Source organism: Halichoeres trimaculatus, unplaced genomic scaffold, assembly GCF_033239565.1.
Source record: "Halichoeres trimaculatus isolate MK-OKI-2021-1 unplaced genomic scaffold, fHalTri1.1 fHalTri1_scaffold_2, whole genome shotgun sequence".
NCBI lineage: Eukaryota > Metazoa > Chordata > Actinopteri > Labriformes > Labridae > Halichoeres > Halichoeres trimaculatus.
In genome coordinates, this window is record NW_027437180.1 from 40234615 (window position 1) to 40253388 (window position 18774).

Genomic DNA, 18774 nt, shown 5'->3' on the forward strand with positions numbered 1-18774 from the left:
TTCTTCTTGAACACAGGACCCGTCTCTGTTGGCCGGGAAAGTGACTCTGCATCATGCAAAAGCTGGAGCTGTGTTAGCCAGACAAGGAGACCAGGTATGTTTCAGACAAACAGTCTTTACATGGACTGTTCTGGTTCTTTAGGCTCTATGCTGCCTCACAGTGGTACAGCAGAGTTACTGCAGACTCAGTGCAACAAGATATGAACTGAGATGGTTTTTACTGGGATATTGTTGCAGTATCTGCCTGAATATAAATATATCCAGCCAACCTGGAAACTTCTATTTCAAGAGAAAGTCACAGGAAATTAGAAATCAGGAGTAAACATGAGACGTGAGAGGGAAAGCTCAAATGACTGGCTCGACCGCGTGAGTGAAATTATTTCAAAGGACACGGCAAAATCTGCGGTGCATGGCAGCCTGTTGCTGGAATATTACCCCAACATCAGGACAGAAGAATACCAAATGTCAGACTCACAGTTTGTCATACCTGAAGAATCTACAGATACAGTGATCTTATTAATAACTAATAAAATATCATTATTTTGGAAAAAGTTAATTTGACTGACAAACCAACAGTATGACATTTTAAAAGGGATAAATTATGTTTAAGCTACCATAGTGTTTTACTAAATATTTTTTCCTAAATTGGTTATTTCCCATCAATACATCAAGAATACAGAAATGTTATTAATACAACATGAAAAAAGTTTAACACATTATTGATAGAATAGAATAAAATATAAAATACTTTATTCCCAAGGAGAAATTCAGGAGGAATCACAGCAGCAACAAGGACAACAAAAGTAAGACAGTGTATAGAAAGTGCAAAAAGGTACATAGGAAAATAGCCCTCTGGTTTTCCCTCTGTTGCTGGGTTAGCACAGCTAGCTCGTCCATCTTATTGGAGATAGATCTTACGTTCCCTATAACGATGGATGGAAGGACAGGTCCATGTCGTCACTTCTTGAACCAGCACGTCGTCCTCACCTCCTTCTCCTCACCTTGTGGGGAAACATCCGGCCTAGCACCAGTTAGCATTGACATGCTACAGGCTGCTAACAGCTGATTTTACATGTAAACAATGCAGCCATGCCAGAGATTTAATTTGAGAGCAAGCTGATTACACACACACACTGATTACACACACATATGTAAAAAGAGTGCTCTCCCATGTGTTGATTTACTAAATTAACTTTTAATTTCATATATAATTTGTTTTATATTTGATTTTATCATATTTAAATTGCTCATAGTGTGATTAAGGTGACATCAAGGCTGTACATCCTTTTTATTTATTTATTTATTCATTTATTTTTTAAATGACGCCTGAGTGGGTTGGTAAAAACCTGACTTTAAGTTAAGAAAACTGTACTTTGTAGTTTCTGGTTCTGAAACGTTCTTATTTCAAGAAACTTAACAAAAACATTTAAAAGCAGATTTTTTTAAACTCTGTGCTTTTTTTCATTAATTGAAAATGTCTTGAAATAAAACATTTTTTGACTTGTAAGGTGAATGTGGCTCAAATTAAGTCTGATTAAACTATTTCTACTAAAAATAAGACAGAAACATTTGCTTAGATTTCCGTTCTTGCCGTGTAACATCAGGAAACATTATAAAAGTTTTCTTTTACAAGTTTTAGGATGCAAGTTTAATGATAGCCTTTTTTTCAAGGCTAACTCAGTCTTGCAATTTTCATAAAGCACACACTGAGACTGACTGTTTCCACCAAAAAAAAACACATAATAACCTAACATGCAGCCGGAGTTTACTCATCTAACAAAAATATTAAATATTTTGAAAAAAAATGAATTCAGCTCAAATTTTATCACAAATTTTGTCCTACATTTGAATTTTAAATCTTCGATCTTTAATTATGTGTTTCTCTCTGCCACCACAGAGATATTAGTAAAAATTCAAGTAAATGTTGTTTAAGACTCTGATCTGATTTTTTAAAAAAGATAATAATTGCACTAATTGTCTCCTTGCAAATGTAAATTAACTCTACATTTTTTATATTTCTGTTCCTGGGTAGTACAGAGCTGAGTAGACTGTGAGACCTTGAGCGTAGTTAATGTAGTTTTTCTTCCATCATGGTCTTCCTCTTTTCTCTCCTGAAGGACGTGAGTCTGCACTTTGTCCTGTCCGGCTGTCTGCACGTCTACCAGCGCATGATTAACAAACAGGACGCCGTCTGCCTCTTTGTGACGCACCCCGGAGAGATGGTCGGTCAGCTCGCCGTCCTCACAGGAGAGCCTCTCATCTTCACCATCAAAGCCGTCAGAGACTGCACGTACCTCAAGATCTCAAAGTCTGATTTCTACGAGTGAGTCTTTCACATGTGACGCACAAAAAACGCAGGAAGGAAAAACACATTCAGTGGGGAAAACAAGTATTAAACGCGTCCACTTTTTTCTAATCACATTTATTTCCAAAGATACAATTCAAACAAAATTTCTCCCAGACATTGGTATGAACTCAAATAATCCACACATGAAAAGAAATCACAACGTTCAGGTCCATAAATAATGATTATGGTGAATTAAGTACGATAACACAGGAAAAAAGTATTGAACACACCATGGAAAGGCTGTATACTTTGGACAGGAAATGCACCATACCACCTGAAATCTGTCAGTAATTATTACTTGAACTTCCAATTAGTGCAAACCAACATCAGCTGGGCTAGAGCAAATTGATGGTCCTATAAAAAAGGTGTTTTTTTTCACCAAGCAGTTAAATAGCACACACCTCATGATGGGTAAAGGCAAAGAGCTCTCTGAAGACATTCACAACCTGATTGTTGCTCAGCATCAGAATGGAACTGGTTACAGACTTATATCAAAGCACCTGAATATTCCAGTCAGCACCGTTGGGGCCATTATTCACAAGTGGAAGAAGCACCACCTTACCATCAACAGGCCACGCACAGGAGCTCCTTGAAGATTTCTGACCAGGGAGTCAGAAAGATAGTCAGAAGAGGACTCAACCAGCCAAGGACCACCCTGAAAGTGCTCCTGAAAGACTTGGAGGCAGCAGGTACGATTGTTACAGAGAAAACAATAGGCAATGCACTCCACCGCCATGGCCTCTATGGACGCTCAGCCTGCAAGACTCCATTCCTCAAGAAAAGGCATGTTGAAGCTGGTTTAAAGTTTGCTAAACAGCATCTTGACAAGCCTGTAGAATACTGGGAGAATGTTGTCTGGTCTGATGAGACCAAAACTGAACTTTTGGGCTGTCATACTACAGACCATGTTTGGAGGAGAAATGGCTCTGCACATCAGCCAAAAAACACTACACCAACAGTGAAGTTTGGAGGTGAAGCATCATGGCATGGGGTTGTTTCTCATCTCATGGTGTTGGCAAACTTCATATAACTGACGGAGCGATGAATGGAGCCATGTATGGGGAAATTCTTGATCTGAATCTGCTGCCATCCACCAGGATGATGAAGATGAGACGTGGCTGGACCTTCCAGCAGGACAATCATCCAAAGCACACGGCAAAGTTGACTCTCAAATGGTTTCAGAAAAAGAAAATCAATCTGTTAGAACGGCCTAGTCAATCACCTGACTTCAATCCAACTGAACATTTGTGGAAAGAAGTAAAGAAAAGGGTTCACCAGAGGGCACCAAAGAATATTCCAGATTTAAAGACAATCTGTGCAGAGGAATGGGCCAAAATCACACCTGAGCAGTGTGGGCCATTAGTTCAAACATATAAGAAGCTTCTGGAAGCTGTCACTGCAAACAAAGGCTTCTCCACTAAGTATTAGATGAGTCTCAGTTAGCGTCTTCAATACTTTTTTCCTGTGTTATCGTACTTAATTCACCATGATCATTATTTATGGACCTGAACGTTGTGATTTCTTTTCATGTGTGGATTATTTGAGTTAATACCAATGTCTGGGAGAAATTTTGTTTGAATTGCAGCTTTGGAAATAAATGTAATGAGAAAAAAGTTGACGCGTTTAATACTTATTTTCCCTGCTGTATGAGAAGTGCCTACGTGTTGTTTTTGACTGTGCTGCCCCCTGCAGGATCATGAGGGAGCAGCCCAGCGTGGTGCTGAGTGCCGCTCACACCGTCGCCATCCGCATGTCGGCCTTTGTGAGGCAGATGGACTTCGCCATCGACTGGATGGCCGTGGAGGCCGGCAGAGCTCTTTACAGGTATTCTGCTCCGGTTCTGTTAATAATCTGTGCTCAGTGATCAAAATGTTTGAACATCTTTATTGTTTTTCTTCACATTTACAGACAAGAAGACCAGTCAGACTGCACATACATCATCCTGAACGGACGTCTGCGCTCGGTCATTCGTAAGGCGAATGGAAAGAAGGAGCTGGTGGGGGAGTACGGCAGAGGAGACCTCATTGGAGTGGTGAGTTCACAGCTTCCTGTTCGCTCAGTGAGACTCTAAAGGCGCTGAAGTGTGAAGTGTTTTTGTTTCGCCTCATTCTACCTCCTGCGTCAGGTGGAAGCTTTGACCAAACAGCCCAGAGCCACCACAGTCCACGCCGTGAGAGACACAGAGCTGGTCAAACTGCCCGAGGGAACGCTCAACAACATCAAGAGACGATACCCTCAGGTTTGTTCCCTGCTCTGGTTGTGATTGTGCTCCTGTGCTTACAGCTGTCGCTCACGCTTCCTGTCTGTTTAGGTGGTGACGAGACTGATCCACCTGATGGGTCAGAAGATCCTGGGGAACCTGCAGCAGGGTCGTGGCCCGTTCTCAGGTAAAGTGGTTAGAAAAATAAAAAAAAACGCACATACGATACGGTGAGTGTACAGGAGACTGTCTTTACACTCTGGGAATCTGTCCTCAGGTTCAGCTCTGAGTCTGCCCTCCATGGCAACCAGCGCTGACGTCACCAACCCCGCCAGTAACCTCTCCACCGTGGCGGTCCTGCCGGTTTGTGATGAGGTGCCAATCAACGCGTTCAACCTGGAGCTCAGCCATGCCCTCAATGCCATTGGTAAGTCAGATTCTTGATCAACTTAAAGAGGGGATATTGTTTTTTTTTGAGTACATGAGTGCATTACATGATTTACAGCTCAGAAAAATCCCTGTTTTTTCACACTGGTGTTTTAGTATGTTTGGTATCAACACCCAGCGTAACTACTTTTACCCCCTCTTAAATTTGACTACCCCCTCTTTAATTGGTTAGGGAACTCATCTCAAAATGTCTGGCACTTGCAGGTCCCACTCTGCTGTTAACCAGTGATATCATCAGAGAGCGTCTTGGTGCTTCTGCTTTGGACAGGTCAGTAACATAATTAGAAAAAAAACATCTTTTCGATTTTCATATTCTCCTTCACTCTCTTGTCCCTGTTTGGTTTGTCTACATCAGGGGTCTGCAACCTTCACTTTAAAAAGGAGCCATTTTGCCTCAGATAATCCGTATTAAAGTCACTCTAAAGCCACAAAATCTACTTTATCTTTTCAAAGAGAATTAAAAAAGGTATAAAATTCGATACATTGTTATAATCTGGTTAGTAATTATCTAAAAAAACCCAAGAAGTTTAATGAATTTGTAAAATTGTACATGAGATCTCAAAGTTTTTATTTCTAATACTTTTGCAAAATAAAAAAAATAAAAAATAAAAAAATTGAATATATTTGCTCAATTTTCAAGAAATTCTGAAATTAAAAAATTTGCAAAAAATAAAAAATAAAAAAAATACCAAAACATTTTAAAACTCTTTGAAATGTCAAAATATTGCAAAACATTTACCTTTTTTTTTTCAAATAAATATACAAACATTTGCAAAACTTTCAATCAAAAATAAGAATTTCAAAATGTTATTATTTTAAATTGAATAAATAAATTAAAATTAAAAAAAACATTCAATTTATTGGGCAGTTTTTTAAAGATTTTGGAATTTTAAGAATTTGAAAAATTTTAAAGAAAATTTTAAAATTCCAAAAATTAAGTTAAAAAAACTTTTTGAAAAATTTGAAATTTCCCCAAAAATGTTTTTGGAAAAATGTAAACAATTTTTAAGTTTCATTTTTTTTTAATTGATTAATTTGCAAAAATTGTTGTCTGCTAATGTCTCGCCACATATTTAGCAAGTATACAAATCCAGCACGTTGTCAGTTAAATGAATCCATCCACACAGAATTAAAATCTGTATCTTCTTCCAGATTAGTCTTTCTGTAGATGTAGTTATCTTCCCAGGGCTGTAAAACTTGAGGTTAGCCACAGGTGCATGGAAAGTTGGTGGGCTGTTGATGTTGTAGGAGGTGAAGTAGAGCGGTGGCAGGCTTTATTGACAGATGGGAAGAAGATTTAGTTCAACTAAATGTTAACACAGGATTTTATTTAGTGTTTTTTCTGCTTTGCTCTCGTCAGTATCCATGAGTACAGGCTCTCCGGCTGGCTGGCCCAGCAGGAGGACATCAAACGGATTGTCCTGTACCAGACCGACAACAGCATGACCCCGTGGACTCAGCGCTGCATCCGCCAGGCAGACTGCATCCTCATCGTGGGCCTTGGGGACCAGGAACCTTCTCTGGGAGAGGTTTGTGTGTCTGACACCTCAAATGAAAAAAAGACACTCTGAAAAACATCCTGGTGTCTTCACGCTCTTTCTCTGCGGCTCGTCTCTTGTTCCTGATCCCCAGCTGGAGCAGATGCTGGAGAACACGGCGGTCCGGGCTCTGAAGCAGTTGGTCCTTCTGCACAAAGAGGACGGGCCGGGCCCCTCCAGGACGGTCGAGTGGCTCAACATGCGCAGCTGGTGCTCCGGGCATCTGCACCTGAAGTGTCCTCGCAGAGTTTTCTCCAGACGCAGCCCCAGCAAACTGGTACGATACAACATTCAGTGTTTCCTGTCACATCTCTGTAACAGTGTGTGCTTAAAGAAGCATCAACACTTCTTCTGACTAAGATTCCCACCTTTCTCTGTGCAGAGGGAGGTATACGAGAAGGTGTTTGAGAAAACTGCAGACCGCCACAGTGACTTCTCTCGGCTGGCCCGAGTCCTCACTGGTAACAGCATCGCTTTGGTTCTGGGAGGAGGTGGAGCCAGGTGATATAACCAAGCAGCTCTTTCACACCTTGATCTCTGTCTACCAAGTCATGTCTTACTGATTGAAGCCATGTAGCTAAAGATAATTACCACCATACAATCAGCCAGACCAGGGGTCTGCAACCTTTACGTTCATAGATACCATTTTACCTCATCTCACCTGGATTAAAGTAATTCAGGGGCCACAGAATCTACTTTATCTTCACAATAAAGATAAAAAAATAACATTTTACACAGATAATTTTAGTGAATAATTATCTTATCTGGTGGTTTTTGAAATTATCAAATTGGACATGTAATGTATTAGATATTTATTAAAAAACAAAAATCAATAATTCACATTTTAAAACTTTGCAAATCTTTCAAAAAAATGTATTTCAAAAATAAAAAAATTACAAAGTTGTAGTAATTTCAAAACTTTGCAAAAAGTTTAAAAAAGTTACAAACTTAGACAAATAAAAAAATATTGCCAACATTTCCAAAAATTTTAAATAACAAAAAAAAATTAAACTTTGCAAAAATTTCAATTTAATTTTTTTCCAGAAATTAACAACAATTTATTAAGTTGATTAAATTTTAAAACTTTGCAAAACTTATTTAAAAGTTTACAAACTGAAAAATTCAATAATTTGCCAAAATTTCAGAAGACTTTAAACTGAAAAATGCAAAATTTGCCAAAAAATTAAAATAAAAAATTAAAACTTCTAAAAGCCGCAGAAGATTCAAAAAATGATTTAAATTTTTGAAAATTTATGAAAAAAATTGAGAAATTTGCAAGTTTCAAGGTTTTGAATTTAAAAATAATTACAAATTATTTTTGAAAAGTTGTAACTGAAATAATACACTTTTTTATTGTCTATATCAAAATATAAAGAAATTAAAATGTATGAAATTGTAAAACTTTAAAAGAATGTTAAACATCAATTTTTTTGAAAAAATGAAAATTAAAAGTAACAAAAAAAAGTTAAAATATTTCTAATAAGAATCAATTTTTGAATTGATACTTGAATTCGATTACCTATATTCATATTATTGTTTAAATTCTCTTTCTTGGTGTGTTTGCTATTTTCTAACCACATATCAAGCATTTATATTGAACTGGCACATTGTCAGTTAAATGAATCCATCCACACAGAATTAAAGTCTGTATTTTCTTCCAGATTAGTCTTTTTGTAGATGTAGTTTTCTAAAAAAAAATGTACAAACTGTAAAAATGCTAGTGCAGGAATTTATTTAGTGCCAGCGAAGTAGAAGGTGAAGTAGAGCGGTGACAGGCTTTATTTAAGTCAAAAAGAGTCAAAGAGCTGCATGAGGCTCCAGAGCAGCAGGTTGAAAACCCTTGAACCAAACAGTTTGATGTCTTTCTGCAGAGGCTGCTCTCATGTGGGTGTGATCAAGGCGATGGAGGAAGCAGGGATTCCTATCGACATAGTGGGCGGGACCTCCATCGGCTCGTTTATTGGTGCGCTGTACGCTGAAGAAAGGAGCGCGGTCAGAACCAAACAGAGAGCCAGAGAGTGGTCAAAGGTACGGCACTGAAACATTTCTGACACTTTTCTTCTTCTTTTAAAGATAAATCAGAGAGACACGTTTATCTGTATTTCCCTCCTTTAACAGGCGATGAACTCCGTCTTCAAAACAGTCCTGGACCTGACCTATCCCATCACCTCCATGTTCTCCGGTTCAGCTTTCAACACGAGCATCTACAAAGTGTTCCAGGACAGGCAGGCGGAGGTGAGGAGCTGCAGGAAAAAGGGGTTTCACACATGGAGAGGTTGTGTTACTGACGTCCCTTTGTGTCCTCAGGATCTGTGGCTGCCGTACTTCAACGTCACCACCGACATCACGGCCTCGGCAATGCGCGTTCATCAAGACGGTGAGTGACAGCCGGGCTGACGGCATCGGCCGCCGCCTCTCACAGAAGTTTATTTTAGGTCAGCTTCAGGCAGTGTACAAGCTTTTACTGCAGAGGATGAAATAGAAACACACAAACAGGAAGTAAACAAACAGTTGCATGCACGAGTAATCAAGCTTTACTCAGTAACTCCAATAATACCGCTCTTAATGACAGAAAACTAATGTGTGAAATATGCTTTCTTACTAGTTTAGGATGTAACAGTTTTTATATGATGTGTAGTTTCTCAATCAGGTAGACGTAAAGCTGACCAGGGATAAAAAGTGTCAGAGTATAAGCTAGGGGTGGGAATGAAGTATGCTCATAAAGTCTGGTCTAAGCGATGGCCCTGATGACATGAACGAGAGGGAGTGAATGACAGTTTATTGACCAATATAGATACTGGGTTATCAGCAATAACAGCAATATTAATACGGGATATCGGTATTGGCCAAAGTTTTATATCAGTGCATCCCTAAAAGTTACAGCCTGAGACATTCTTTCATCTAAATGAAATCAAACCAAAGTGCAGTGAAAAATTACATTTATTCTGCTCTTTGTCTTTTAAAAAGCATTTTTTATTCTTGGATTAATCAGACAGTTTGATAATATAACATTACAGCTATAATCAATATATGACATCATCATGGGCCAAGTATTGTGTATTGTATCATGAGCCAGCCATCCTCCAGATTCCCACCCCTAGTATTTGCCGCCAACTGGTTTCACAAGAAACATTAAACTGAAGCAGTTTTAATCCTCAATACCACAAGCTGTACGACTCTGCACAGGAAGTTTAAGAAGAGACAGAGGATATAAATCTATGAAAAAAGACATTTTGATTTAAGAGTGATTCTATAATTAGGGGAACATTTCAGGTTTACAAAAAAAAATTGATTTTTTGGCTTCACATTTGCTTCATTAGTTGGCAAGCTTAAGCTCTGAATTCTTAAATATTTGAGTAATAAAAAAAATGGTGCATTATTTTTATTAACTGTGTTATGGACAAAAGTTGTGGCCTTTTTTTCAACAGAGTTTTTCAACATTTCTATGTCAGGCTACGCTCCCTAGAAATGTCCCTCATCATTTATATCAGAGATTCCCAAACTTCACTACACCAAGACCTCCAAACAGCATTTGCTTCTTGGAAACCAACAGACGATGTTTCAGAATATATAAAGAAACATCAACTTTAAGAATGTATTTTCTAACTTTTATTCACTTTTCAATAGTTATTTCATTTGTTTAGAACATGAAATTATTAACAAACAAAACCCAGACTCACACATGAAGGTTGTAAAAAAAGAGGACTTGACTACAAGACAGCCAAATGATATCTTCAAATCACCACAACAATCAGACGTGAGAAACATTTCTACCAGGTGTATTAATTTTTTAAAGTTTGACCACAGCCCATCTGGAATGACTGGGGAGATGGATTTTTGACCTATACTGCATCCAGCCACAAGGGGGAGCAGTTTTTGTGGAGACCTCACTCCGAGGCCTAGCAAGCGGATGTCCATTTTTTTTGCAGTCTATGGTCGACACAGATCATGACATCATCATGCCAAAGTTGCAGCAGTCGCACAAGGTGTGGTTAGGAAACTTGAGAATCCAACGATTAAGGCTTTTTACCTGTTGTATGTTCAGGACAATTGGTTATAAAAAACAAATAAATTTAAAAAAAAAAAAAAAAAAATCCTATTTTTTCCTTCTCCCTCCAATTTTCTGAGGCCCCCCAGATGCCCCCTTGTGGCGCCCAGGGGGGGCCACAGCCCACATTTTGAAAACCACTGATTTATTCACAGTTTAGCCATAATTGAAAAGAATTATGGCTCAAGAATCACTGTAATCGCAGACCTTGAACATGTCGCCACCTGACCTCAGTTTGGTCTTTATAACATCTATAGTAAGAAGAACAGCAAATGTTTTTAACACAGTTGATGAACAGTTAATGCGCCCCATGTACAGACAATCATTCTGATGAAATATTGTTGAGGAGGAGCTGAAACATGACACACTTTCTTCAAGGTTCACACCAAAAAGGATGGGACCTCAGCTGATTTGGGAATTGATAAGATTTTGTCAACACCAATGCCCTTATCGATTCAGCTTATCGATCTGATTCTTTATCGATTCCCTTATCAATTCCTGTTGTGAATTTTCTTGGTACAAAAAGTAGCTTTACAAGTTTTCTATGTCAACAACATTTAATTGAGTTTATACTGTAAGTGAATAAAATGTAATTGGTCCCTGAGTCTGGATATTTATGGACATAATTAAACAGAAACAGGTAAAAGTTTCACACAATGTGACGTTGATGTTCTGTGTTGTAATATATCAATAATTCAAGTAGGCCATCTGGTGTCTCAGAGTGGTTATAGCAATGGTTTAAGTTGTTTGGAACCTTTCCATAGTTATGAAGTCAGCTGTTAGCCTTTCATTAGCCTGTTAGCTTTTGACATTTGAAATTCTCTTTTTTTTTTACAAAGAGTTGATGTGATATGTTTTTGTGATTAAAGCTGAAATTCTATTCTGAAGCTGAAGTTATACTGATGTATGCTAACTGCTAGCATATCAATGCAGTTTCCCATATACGTTAGCATCAAGCTTAATAAGGTGATTTATACCAGTTCTAATGTACTGAATATGAATCTACTGAGAGAGTGATGTACATTTCTTTATGAAGTCAGTTCTTCAGGAAAACTTCAAGCTGAAAATCCTGAATCAGAGTTTTCTTGGGAAACGTTAGCTAACTGCTAAGCTAAGCTAGCTGCAGAAGACTAGTCAACGTAAGGTCCGGCGGCTCCGGCACAATGTAAAGAATTGATAAGGGAATCGTTAAGCACAAAGGCTAATGGTATCGATGGATTGAAACATTTCTTATCGATTCTCAACAGGAAACTGTTTTCGATTCCCATCCCAAGGGTCATGTGACTTTGGAGCAAACCATTGCTGATTTATAGGGTTTTTTTAATGGGTAACACAGTTGACACAGATTTCTCAGACACACAAAGTGAATTATTTTATCTAAATTAGAGACAGGTCGATTATCAGGGCCAATATTTGGCATTTTGGGGCATATCGGCATCAGCCTTTTTTTTAATCCGATGGCCGATGGCGTGTCTTTACCAGCTCAGTATACAATGCTAAAGATGTGTGGCTAATTTATGCTTATGTGAAGCGAAGCCTCAGTTTCCCAGTGACGCGCACAACACACAACCAAACTCCATGACGCTTCGGTAGCTGTGCAGCTAGCTGACGTGAGAGGGGTAGTGGGGAAGGACGAGGTGGGACCATGGGCATGACAGTGCGAAGATTGGTCAACTAGTGTGCAGCTTTGCAGTGAATATACTGAATGGATTTTTTTTGTTTCTTTTTGGTCTTTATATTGTGTAGATTGGACCATAGGACCATTACAGCCCTATAATTTAATTTGTTATTAAGATGTACAAAGGTTCCAAATCGTAGACAATAGCTTTAATAAACTCATGCTTTAAGGTTTTTGAATGAAGTTAAGTGTTGGAGTTTGTATTGGTAAAAATTTTGACTCCAATATTTGCACTTTGACTGCAAATTAATATAGGCTCAAATATCAGCTATCAGCCTCCTCCAATAATACTGAAAATAATAAACATAAACATGTACTCTGTAGTGTTAATTATGAAGCGCAAACTTGACTTTTGAGAAATCAGACAGAACAAAATCTGCAAAATTGCATTTTTTGCTAAATAAATGACCTACTGTAAAGTTGGTCATGGAGTAGTGCGCCCCATGGACTTGAAATGTACCCCTAATTAAAGAATCACTCTAAAAACTAGCTTTACATTACAGATTAATTAATATACAGAATCAGTGAGGTGGTGAAACTGAACATTTAGCCTCTGCATGCAGTCAGGTTTTATTTTACTGTGGTGTTTGTTAGATTTTTTTAGAAGTAGAGCAGCATGAACATGTTTAGAAATCTTTCAGATAACTGTTGTGTTTGACTGGTATAAAGAAGTGCACCATCACTAATGTTAGCTGACGTAGATTTAGCCTGAGAAGCTCCTCCTCTGACCCTGCACATCCAGTAAAACAACGTTCAGCTCATTCGATGCCACTCATGAGAGATTAATTGTGATTTGTAATTTCTGATAACACGCTGTGATTGCTGGATCTGAGGGGTTTGCAGGCTGGGAGGAAATGAATGCTTCTGCATCTTGGCATGTGTACGAACTAACTGCTGGAGCAAAGCCTTTCCATCTCTCTGTCTCATCGTTTCCTCCATCAAACCTTTCCCTCCTTTCTCTTCTTTCTCTTTATTTCTGGTCTCTTTCTTTCTTTCTGTTTTCATTCTCTTCATTTCCTCACGCTAAACTGTCGCTCCATTATTTCCTCGTCCACCTGACGTGTCTTTAAGTTCCACATCACGCCCCGTAGGATAGCTCTTCTGCACACTGAACCATAGTTTATGGTGTAACGACTCTAAACAGCTGACTACTCCCATGTCCATGTCAACACGTAGGATCCAGAACACGCCACCCTGCTTCCTCCTCCCTCCTTTATAACATCCCGTGTCGCTCCCCCCTCCCCTTCACATCCATTCGATGCTTCCTGTAGTTTTTCCTTGGTGCTTCTGTCAAACATTGCTCAGGTGGTGCTTTCCAGAGTGCAGTCTTCCTCCAGTCAGGACGGTAATTGTCCTCTCTCGGTTTCAGTCCAGCCGTGGTGAATCTTTCCTGTCAGGTTTATCTTTGTTGTGGGCTCTACCTCTCTGTTTCTCCTCCTCTTTGACTCTCACCTCCTCTGTCCTCCCCTTCCTCTCCCCTCGCTTGTTGGATCAGACGTCTAACAATGCTAATACTTTAATATGGTGATATGCTTAATGAGCAGACATCTGTTAAATGTGCATCGTAATATCTGAACTAATTCACATTGTGTCAGTCAACACAGTCATCTACACAACGATCTACACAACAGTTGTTTCACAAATCGAACACATGGTGAAATTCTGTCTTCAAACATGTCGGCCTCTCTGATTGGTGGTTAAAAAGCTGCAGAGGTGCCACCCTTAAAATCCTGAGCTGTGATGGATCCTGTGTGCTCAACTTTCTGGGCTGTGCTGCAACAGGCTTCTGGAAGCCTCCGTGAATTTCCATGTAACATATTTCCTGTATTATTTTTTATTTTGAGTCGTCTTCTTTCTGAGTCCTTGATGATAAGTAAAAAATAGAGACATGTTACCGATTACCTTAGCTTGGGTACTAAGAACTGGTCTTTAATCTATGAGTTTGGTGGATTTGATAAGCCACATCCATTTTGTTTCTCCATTAATGCAGGAATTTAAAAGAGCTAGGACGATATGCTATTCAATTCAAATTGTGATTCTTTGATATTTACGATTTTTGGGATTTTTAATTTGCTTTTTTAACACCAGACCACGTGAAAAAGTTAAATGATGATGATGTCAACAGACTATATCAGGAGCCATATATTCCCAAAAAAATCACATCACATGAATCAGATAGAAACATTTCGCCCTCTGCTGGAGAAAAGGGGGAACTTTTTGACAATCCAGTTTATAAACAAAAACTGAAATGAGGAACTTGTATTTGAAAAAAAAAATCATGATTTTGATATTGTCAAAAAAAAAATCCTGATATATTGTTTTTTTTTATTTTTTTCTCCCACCCCTAAAATTTGACTAAGAATGGGTGTTTGAGTTTTGTTTGGAGAGCAAAAACCATTCACAAAAGCATCAAAACTTTTTGTCAAATCATTTTTAAACTGCAATTTTTTGCTCAAAAAAACATCTTTTTTTTTTCAAATCTAAATACTTCATTTCTGTCTTTGTTTATAAGCTGGGCTGGAAGCAGAGGGTAAAATGTTTTTGTTCAACAATGTAGTAACTTGATGTCACATCCCCTGAATAAATTCAAAAAACTGGGGATGAGCCGATATCAGCCTTATTTCCAGAAAGTAAGAAAGTGTATAGAAAGTGTAAAAAGCTCCATAAGAAAACAGATGGTGACAGCTTGTCCATCATTGTCCAGTCAGCCAGCCTCCACCTCCACAGGGTCCAGGACTGAGCTTCTTCAGCAGTCTGTTCAGTCTCTGTCTCCTGGATCCTGTCTGCTCACAGCAGGTGAAGCTCTTCACATGTGGCCTTGGTGTCTGCTGTTAGCTCTGTTAGCCATGTCTGTGAATAGCATGATGCTACTCTGCCCTCTGGTATTCCCTCTGTTGCTGGGTTAGCACAGCTAGCTCGTCCATCTTATTGGAGATAGATCTTACGTTCCCAATAACGATGGAGGGAAGGACAGGTCCATGTCGTCACTTCTTAGCTCACACCTGAGAACCAGCACGTCGTCCTCACCTCCTTCTCCTCACCTTGTGGGGAAACATCAGGCCTCGCACCAGTTAGCATTGACATGCTACAGGCTGCTAACAGCTGATTTCACATGTAAACAATGCAGCCATGGTTACATGTAGGATCTCCAGACAAACACAGGAGAAAAAAAAGTTTAAAAAAAAATCACTGGAGACAAAACCAGTATACAACGTAATGATCCACTCCAAATACAAAGATGAGGAAAAAGAGACGACAAATAAGTTTATTTATAGAATACTTCAACTTTAACAGTTTTTAGTTCATGTGCTCTTATTCATTCATTCAATTTAATCGTCATTAAAGAAGTTTACGTTTTTAGCTCGGCTGTTTGAACCTTTGATTCTTAGAATGACTCATAGATTTTAATCCGTAGTTTTTTGTTTTGTTGACTGCGCTTTGTCTCCTAAAAAAAAAGGTTTTTCATCCCAATGGGAACAACCTGGTTAAATAAAAAGATGAAATACATAAAACAGATGTTAATTCCAGTCTGTTGCAGCTCAGCCCAAACAGCATGGTAACCAATCATAGTTGAGGATTGTGGGGAGGCCACTGTGGTTGTTATTTAGACATAAGGGAGGGGGGGGCGTGACTACAGCAAAACCAGGGCAGTCCGGGTAAGAAACCATCTGCACGAGTCGATTCTGTTTATTTTGTTTCTAGTGACTTCCTTTCTGTCTCAGTCCTGGAGGCTTCTGTCAGCCGCTGTCTTCATTTCTTCAGTCTGTTACTCTCTGTTCTCGTCTAGTGCAGGGAGGCACCGATCTGACTTTTTAAATCCTGAGTACAAGATATTGATTTGATCTGATACCGGTATCAGTTTAACGTTCTCAGTTACTTTATATGCAGATGATACTGATACTGATACTTTCAGTAACTACAGGATTTTCTTTTCTTTCCTTTTCTTTTATTATTATTTTAAGGGATCACGGTTTCACTGTAAACCTCAGCAGGACATAGCATAGAGCATAGAAATGAACTGAATAGATCTGTCATATGGATCAGCTTTGTATCACCGATATCTGATCTATCTTTCGAGTCAGTATTGAAACGTCCCAGGATCAGATCGGTGCATCCCTGGTCTTGTCAGTCTCTCTTTCTTTCTGTCCTCATCTCCTCAGTCCATCTTTTGGCTCCCTTCTTCCTCTCTTTTCAGCATTCTCTCTTCACCTCTTCCATCTGGGATGTGGGGTCCTGCTCGTATTTGATGTGTACCTCCTTCTCCATCTCCATTTCCCTGACAGGTTGCGTCTGGCGCTATGTTAGAGCCAGTGCCTCCTACACCCCCTATTTACCTCCCCTGTGCGACCCCAAGGATGGCCACTTGCTTGTGGATGGTTGCTATGTTAACAATGTCCCAGGTCAGATCTTAAACGCCCGCTCACCGCCCTCATCCCTGAGTGGAGCATCAGCCACTCAGACATCCCTCCTTTCTTTGTCCCCTCCCCCTTACGACTAACCCTCACTGACCAGGTGAGCATTGGGAGCCCATGGTTTGGAAGGAAAGACTAGAAACCAAAGATGGTTTAGGATTGAGCCAATCAGAGCTTCACCTCACACCAAATCATTTCCTCCTCCTAGCTTCTTTGATTCACACAGACTGATTAATCCCCTGCTTGTTGTCGTACTGTTACGAGACCCACACATATCTGGACGTATGAAGAGATGCATGATGGTCTGGCTTCCTCTTCTGATAGCTTAACCTTCCTTTATACCTTTAAAGCTCTGAATGTGTTTCACAGAAGTCTCCGTGCACCACTCTTCTTTATTTATGTTTCTGTCAGCGACGTTGAGGTAGCTCAGATCAAACGTGTTAGCCGCGGAGCACAGGGAGGCTGCTGAATGTGACTCTCGTGCCTCAGCGGAGGGCTGCACCATGTCAGCATCACATCCGTCTCCTCTCATCGTGTGAACCAGTGGTCCTAAACGTGTTTGTCCTTTGGTCCGAGCAGCTTGAGGAGGTCTCCCTTTTCATTTCAGCCACCTCTGCCCACAGGAACGTTCAGCCTCACCCACACAGCTGTCCTCTCCCTGGCTTTGCTTGCTTCTATGTGCATGCAAAACACTGTGAGCCTATCTATATATTTCTCATGAATATATACTGATGGCATGTGTTTCCTCCTCCTGTATCATTAGGGAAATGTGTTCTGGATCCTGCTGTTGCACATTGTAGCTCCCATACGAACAGAATCTTTACAAATGGTTTGAACTCCTTTATGAGTATTTAGCAGAAGAGTTCCTCCTCTCATTCACATTCTCTCACGCACAGTTGCACCCCTTGCTTTTCTTTGTGGTGCTCCTTATCCTTCCAATCCATGCAGCGCCCAGCCTGCTCCTGCCCCCTGCTGCCTCTGAGCGGGACTGCAGCAGTGGGCAGGCTGGGCGCTTCCTGCCATGTTCACCGGGGAGGATCTCCAATCACTGTCACAACATCCGCCGCTGATAAACTGAGTACATATATATTACGTTAAGTAATTTTAATAATATGAATGTTCATGAGCCGGGGTCTGCAACCTTTAGTTTCATAGGAGCCGTTTTACTTCAGCTCACCTGGATTAAAGTCATTCAGGAGCCACAAAATCTACTTTATCCACACAATAAAGATGAGAAAGTAAAAAATTTCTACAACTAGTTAAAATCTAGGAAATAAATGTATAGTGAGAAGTTTTTTGAATCTATGAAATTGTACATGAGATGTAAAAAAAAATGTAATTTCCAGGAACTTAAAAAATAAAAAAATAAAAATTATTTATTAAACTGTCTAAAATTTCAAACGATTTTGAAAATTAAAAAAAAAAAAAAAAGTTAAAAAAAAAAATACATTAAACAAATTGGCTAGTTTAAAAAAAAAATTGAAATTGAAGAAAATTTCAAAACATTTCAACAATTTTGACATTTAAAAAAATTGTGAAAATTAACATTTTCAAACTCTAAAAAAATTGCAAAAATTTAAAAAGGAAATTTTATAAATTTGCCAAAAAATTAAAATTTCAAGTTTTTTTTTTTAAATCTATAAAATTTAAATTGATAAAATTAGAAAAAAAAAACTTTCTTTTTAATTTCCAACATTTGCATAAATTAAATACAAAGAAATTTGCAATATTGAAAAAAAAAAATTAAATAAAATTGAAAAATTAAAAAAAAAGTAAATAAAATTGAAAAAAATGAAATTTGAAAAAATTGTATAATTGGTTTAAAAACTGAAAATTAAATGAATTAATTAATAGAAAATTAAAATTTTCAAAAAGAATACTTGAAATTGGTAACATACATTGATTTATCACTCAACGCCTTATTTTTTGTCTTGAGCTAATATCTTTCCCATATCGAGCAAATTAAGTTAACACATTTTAGTCAACTGAATCCATCCACACAGAATTAAAATCAGTATTTTCTTCCAGATGAGTCTTTTTGTAGATGTAGTTATCTTCCCAGGGCTGTAAAACTTGAGGTTAGCCACAGGTGCATGGAAAGTTG

At 38.7% G+C, this 18774-nt stretch overlaps 1 protein-coding gene across 3 annotated transcripts in view; it reads left to right on the forward strand.

Moving 5' to 3' along the window:
• The window catches only part of pnpla6 (patatin-like phospholipase domain containing 6), a 58535-nt gene that overhangs the window by 25583 nt on the left and 14178 nt on the right, over window positions 1-18774 (forward strand). For 2 of the 3 annotated variants that reach the window (XM_074685493.1, XM_074685508.1), the window contains exons 16-30: window positions 17-94; window positions 2118-2323; window positions 4040-4171; window positions 4256-4379; window positions 4473-4586; window positions 4659-4734; window positions 4825-4974; window positions 5199-5262; window positions 6355-6523; window positions 6627-6809; window positions 6915-7033; window positions 8404-8560; window positions 8651-8767; window positions 8840-8909; window positions 16542-16658. In XM_074685493.1, coding sequence (XP_074541594.1) covers window positions 17-94; window positions 2118-2323; window positions 4040-4171; window positions 4256-4379; window positions 4473-4586; window positions 4659-4734; window positions 4825-4974; window positions 5199-5262; window positions 6355-6523; window positions 6627-6809; window positions 6915-7033; window positions 8404-8560; window positions 8651-8767; window positions 8840-8909; window positions 16542-16658 — 1876 coding nt within the window. The remainder of the gene's footprint in view (window positions 1-16; window positions 95-2117; window positions 2324-4039; window positions 4172-4255; window positions 4380-4472; window positions 4587-4658; window positions 4735-4824; window positions 4975-5198; window positions 5263-6354; window positions 6524-6626; window positions 6810-6914; window positions 7034-8403; window positions 8561-8650; window positions 8768-8839; window positions 8910-16541; window positions 16659-18774) is intronic. The other variant, XM_074685500.1, reaches the window with a different exon arrangement.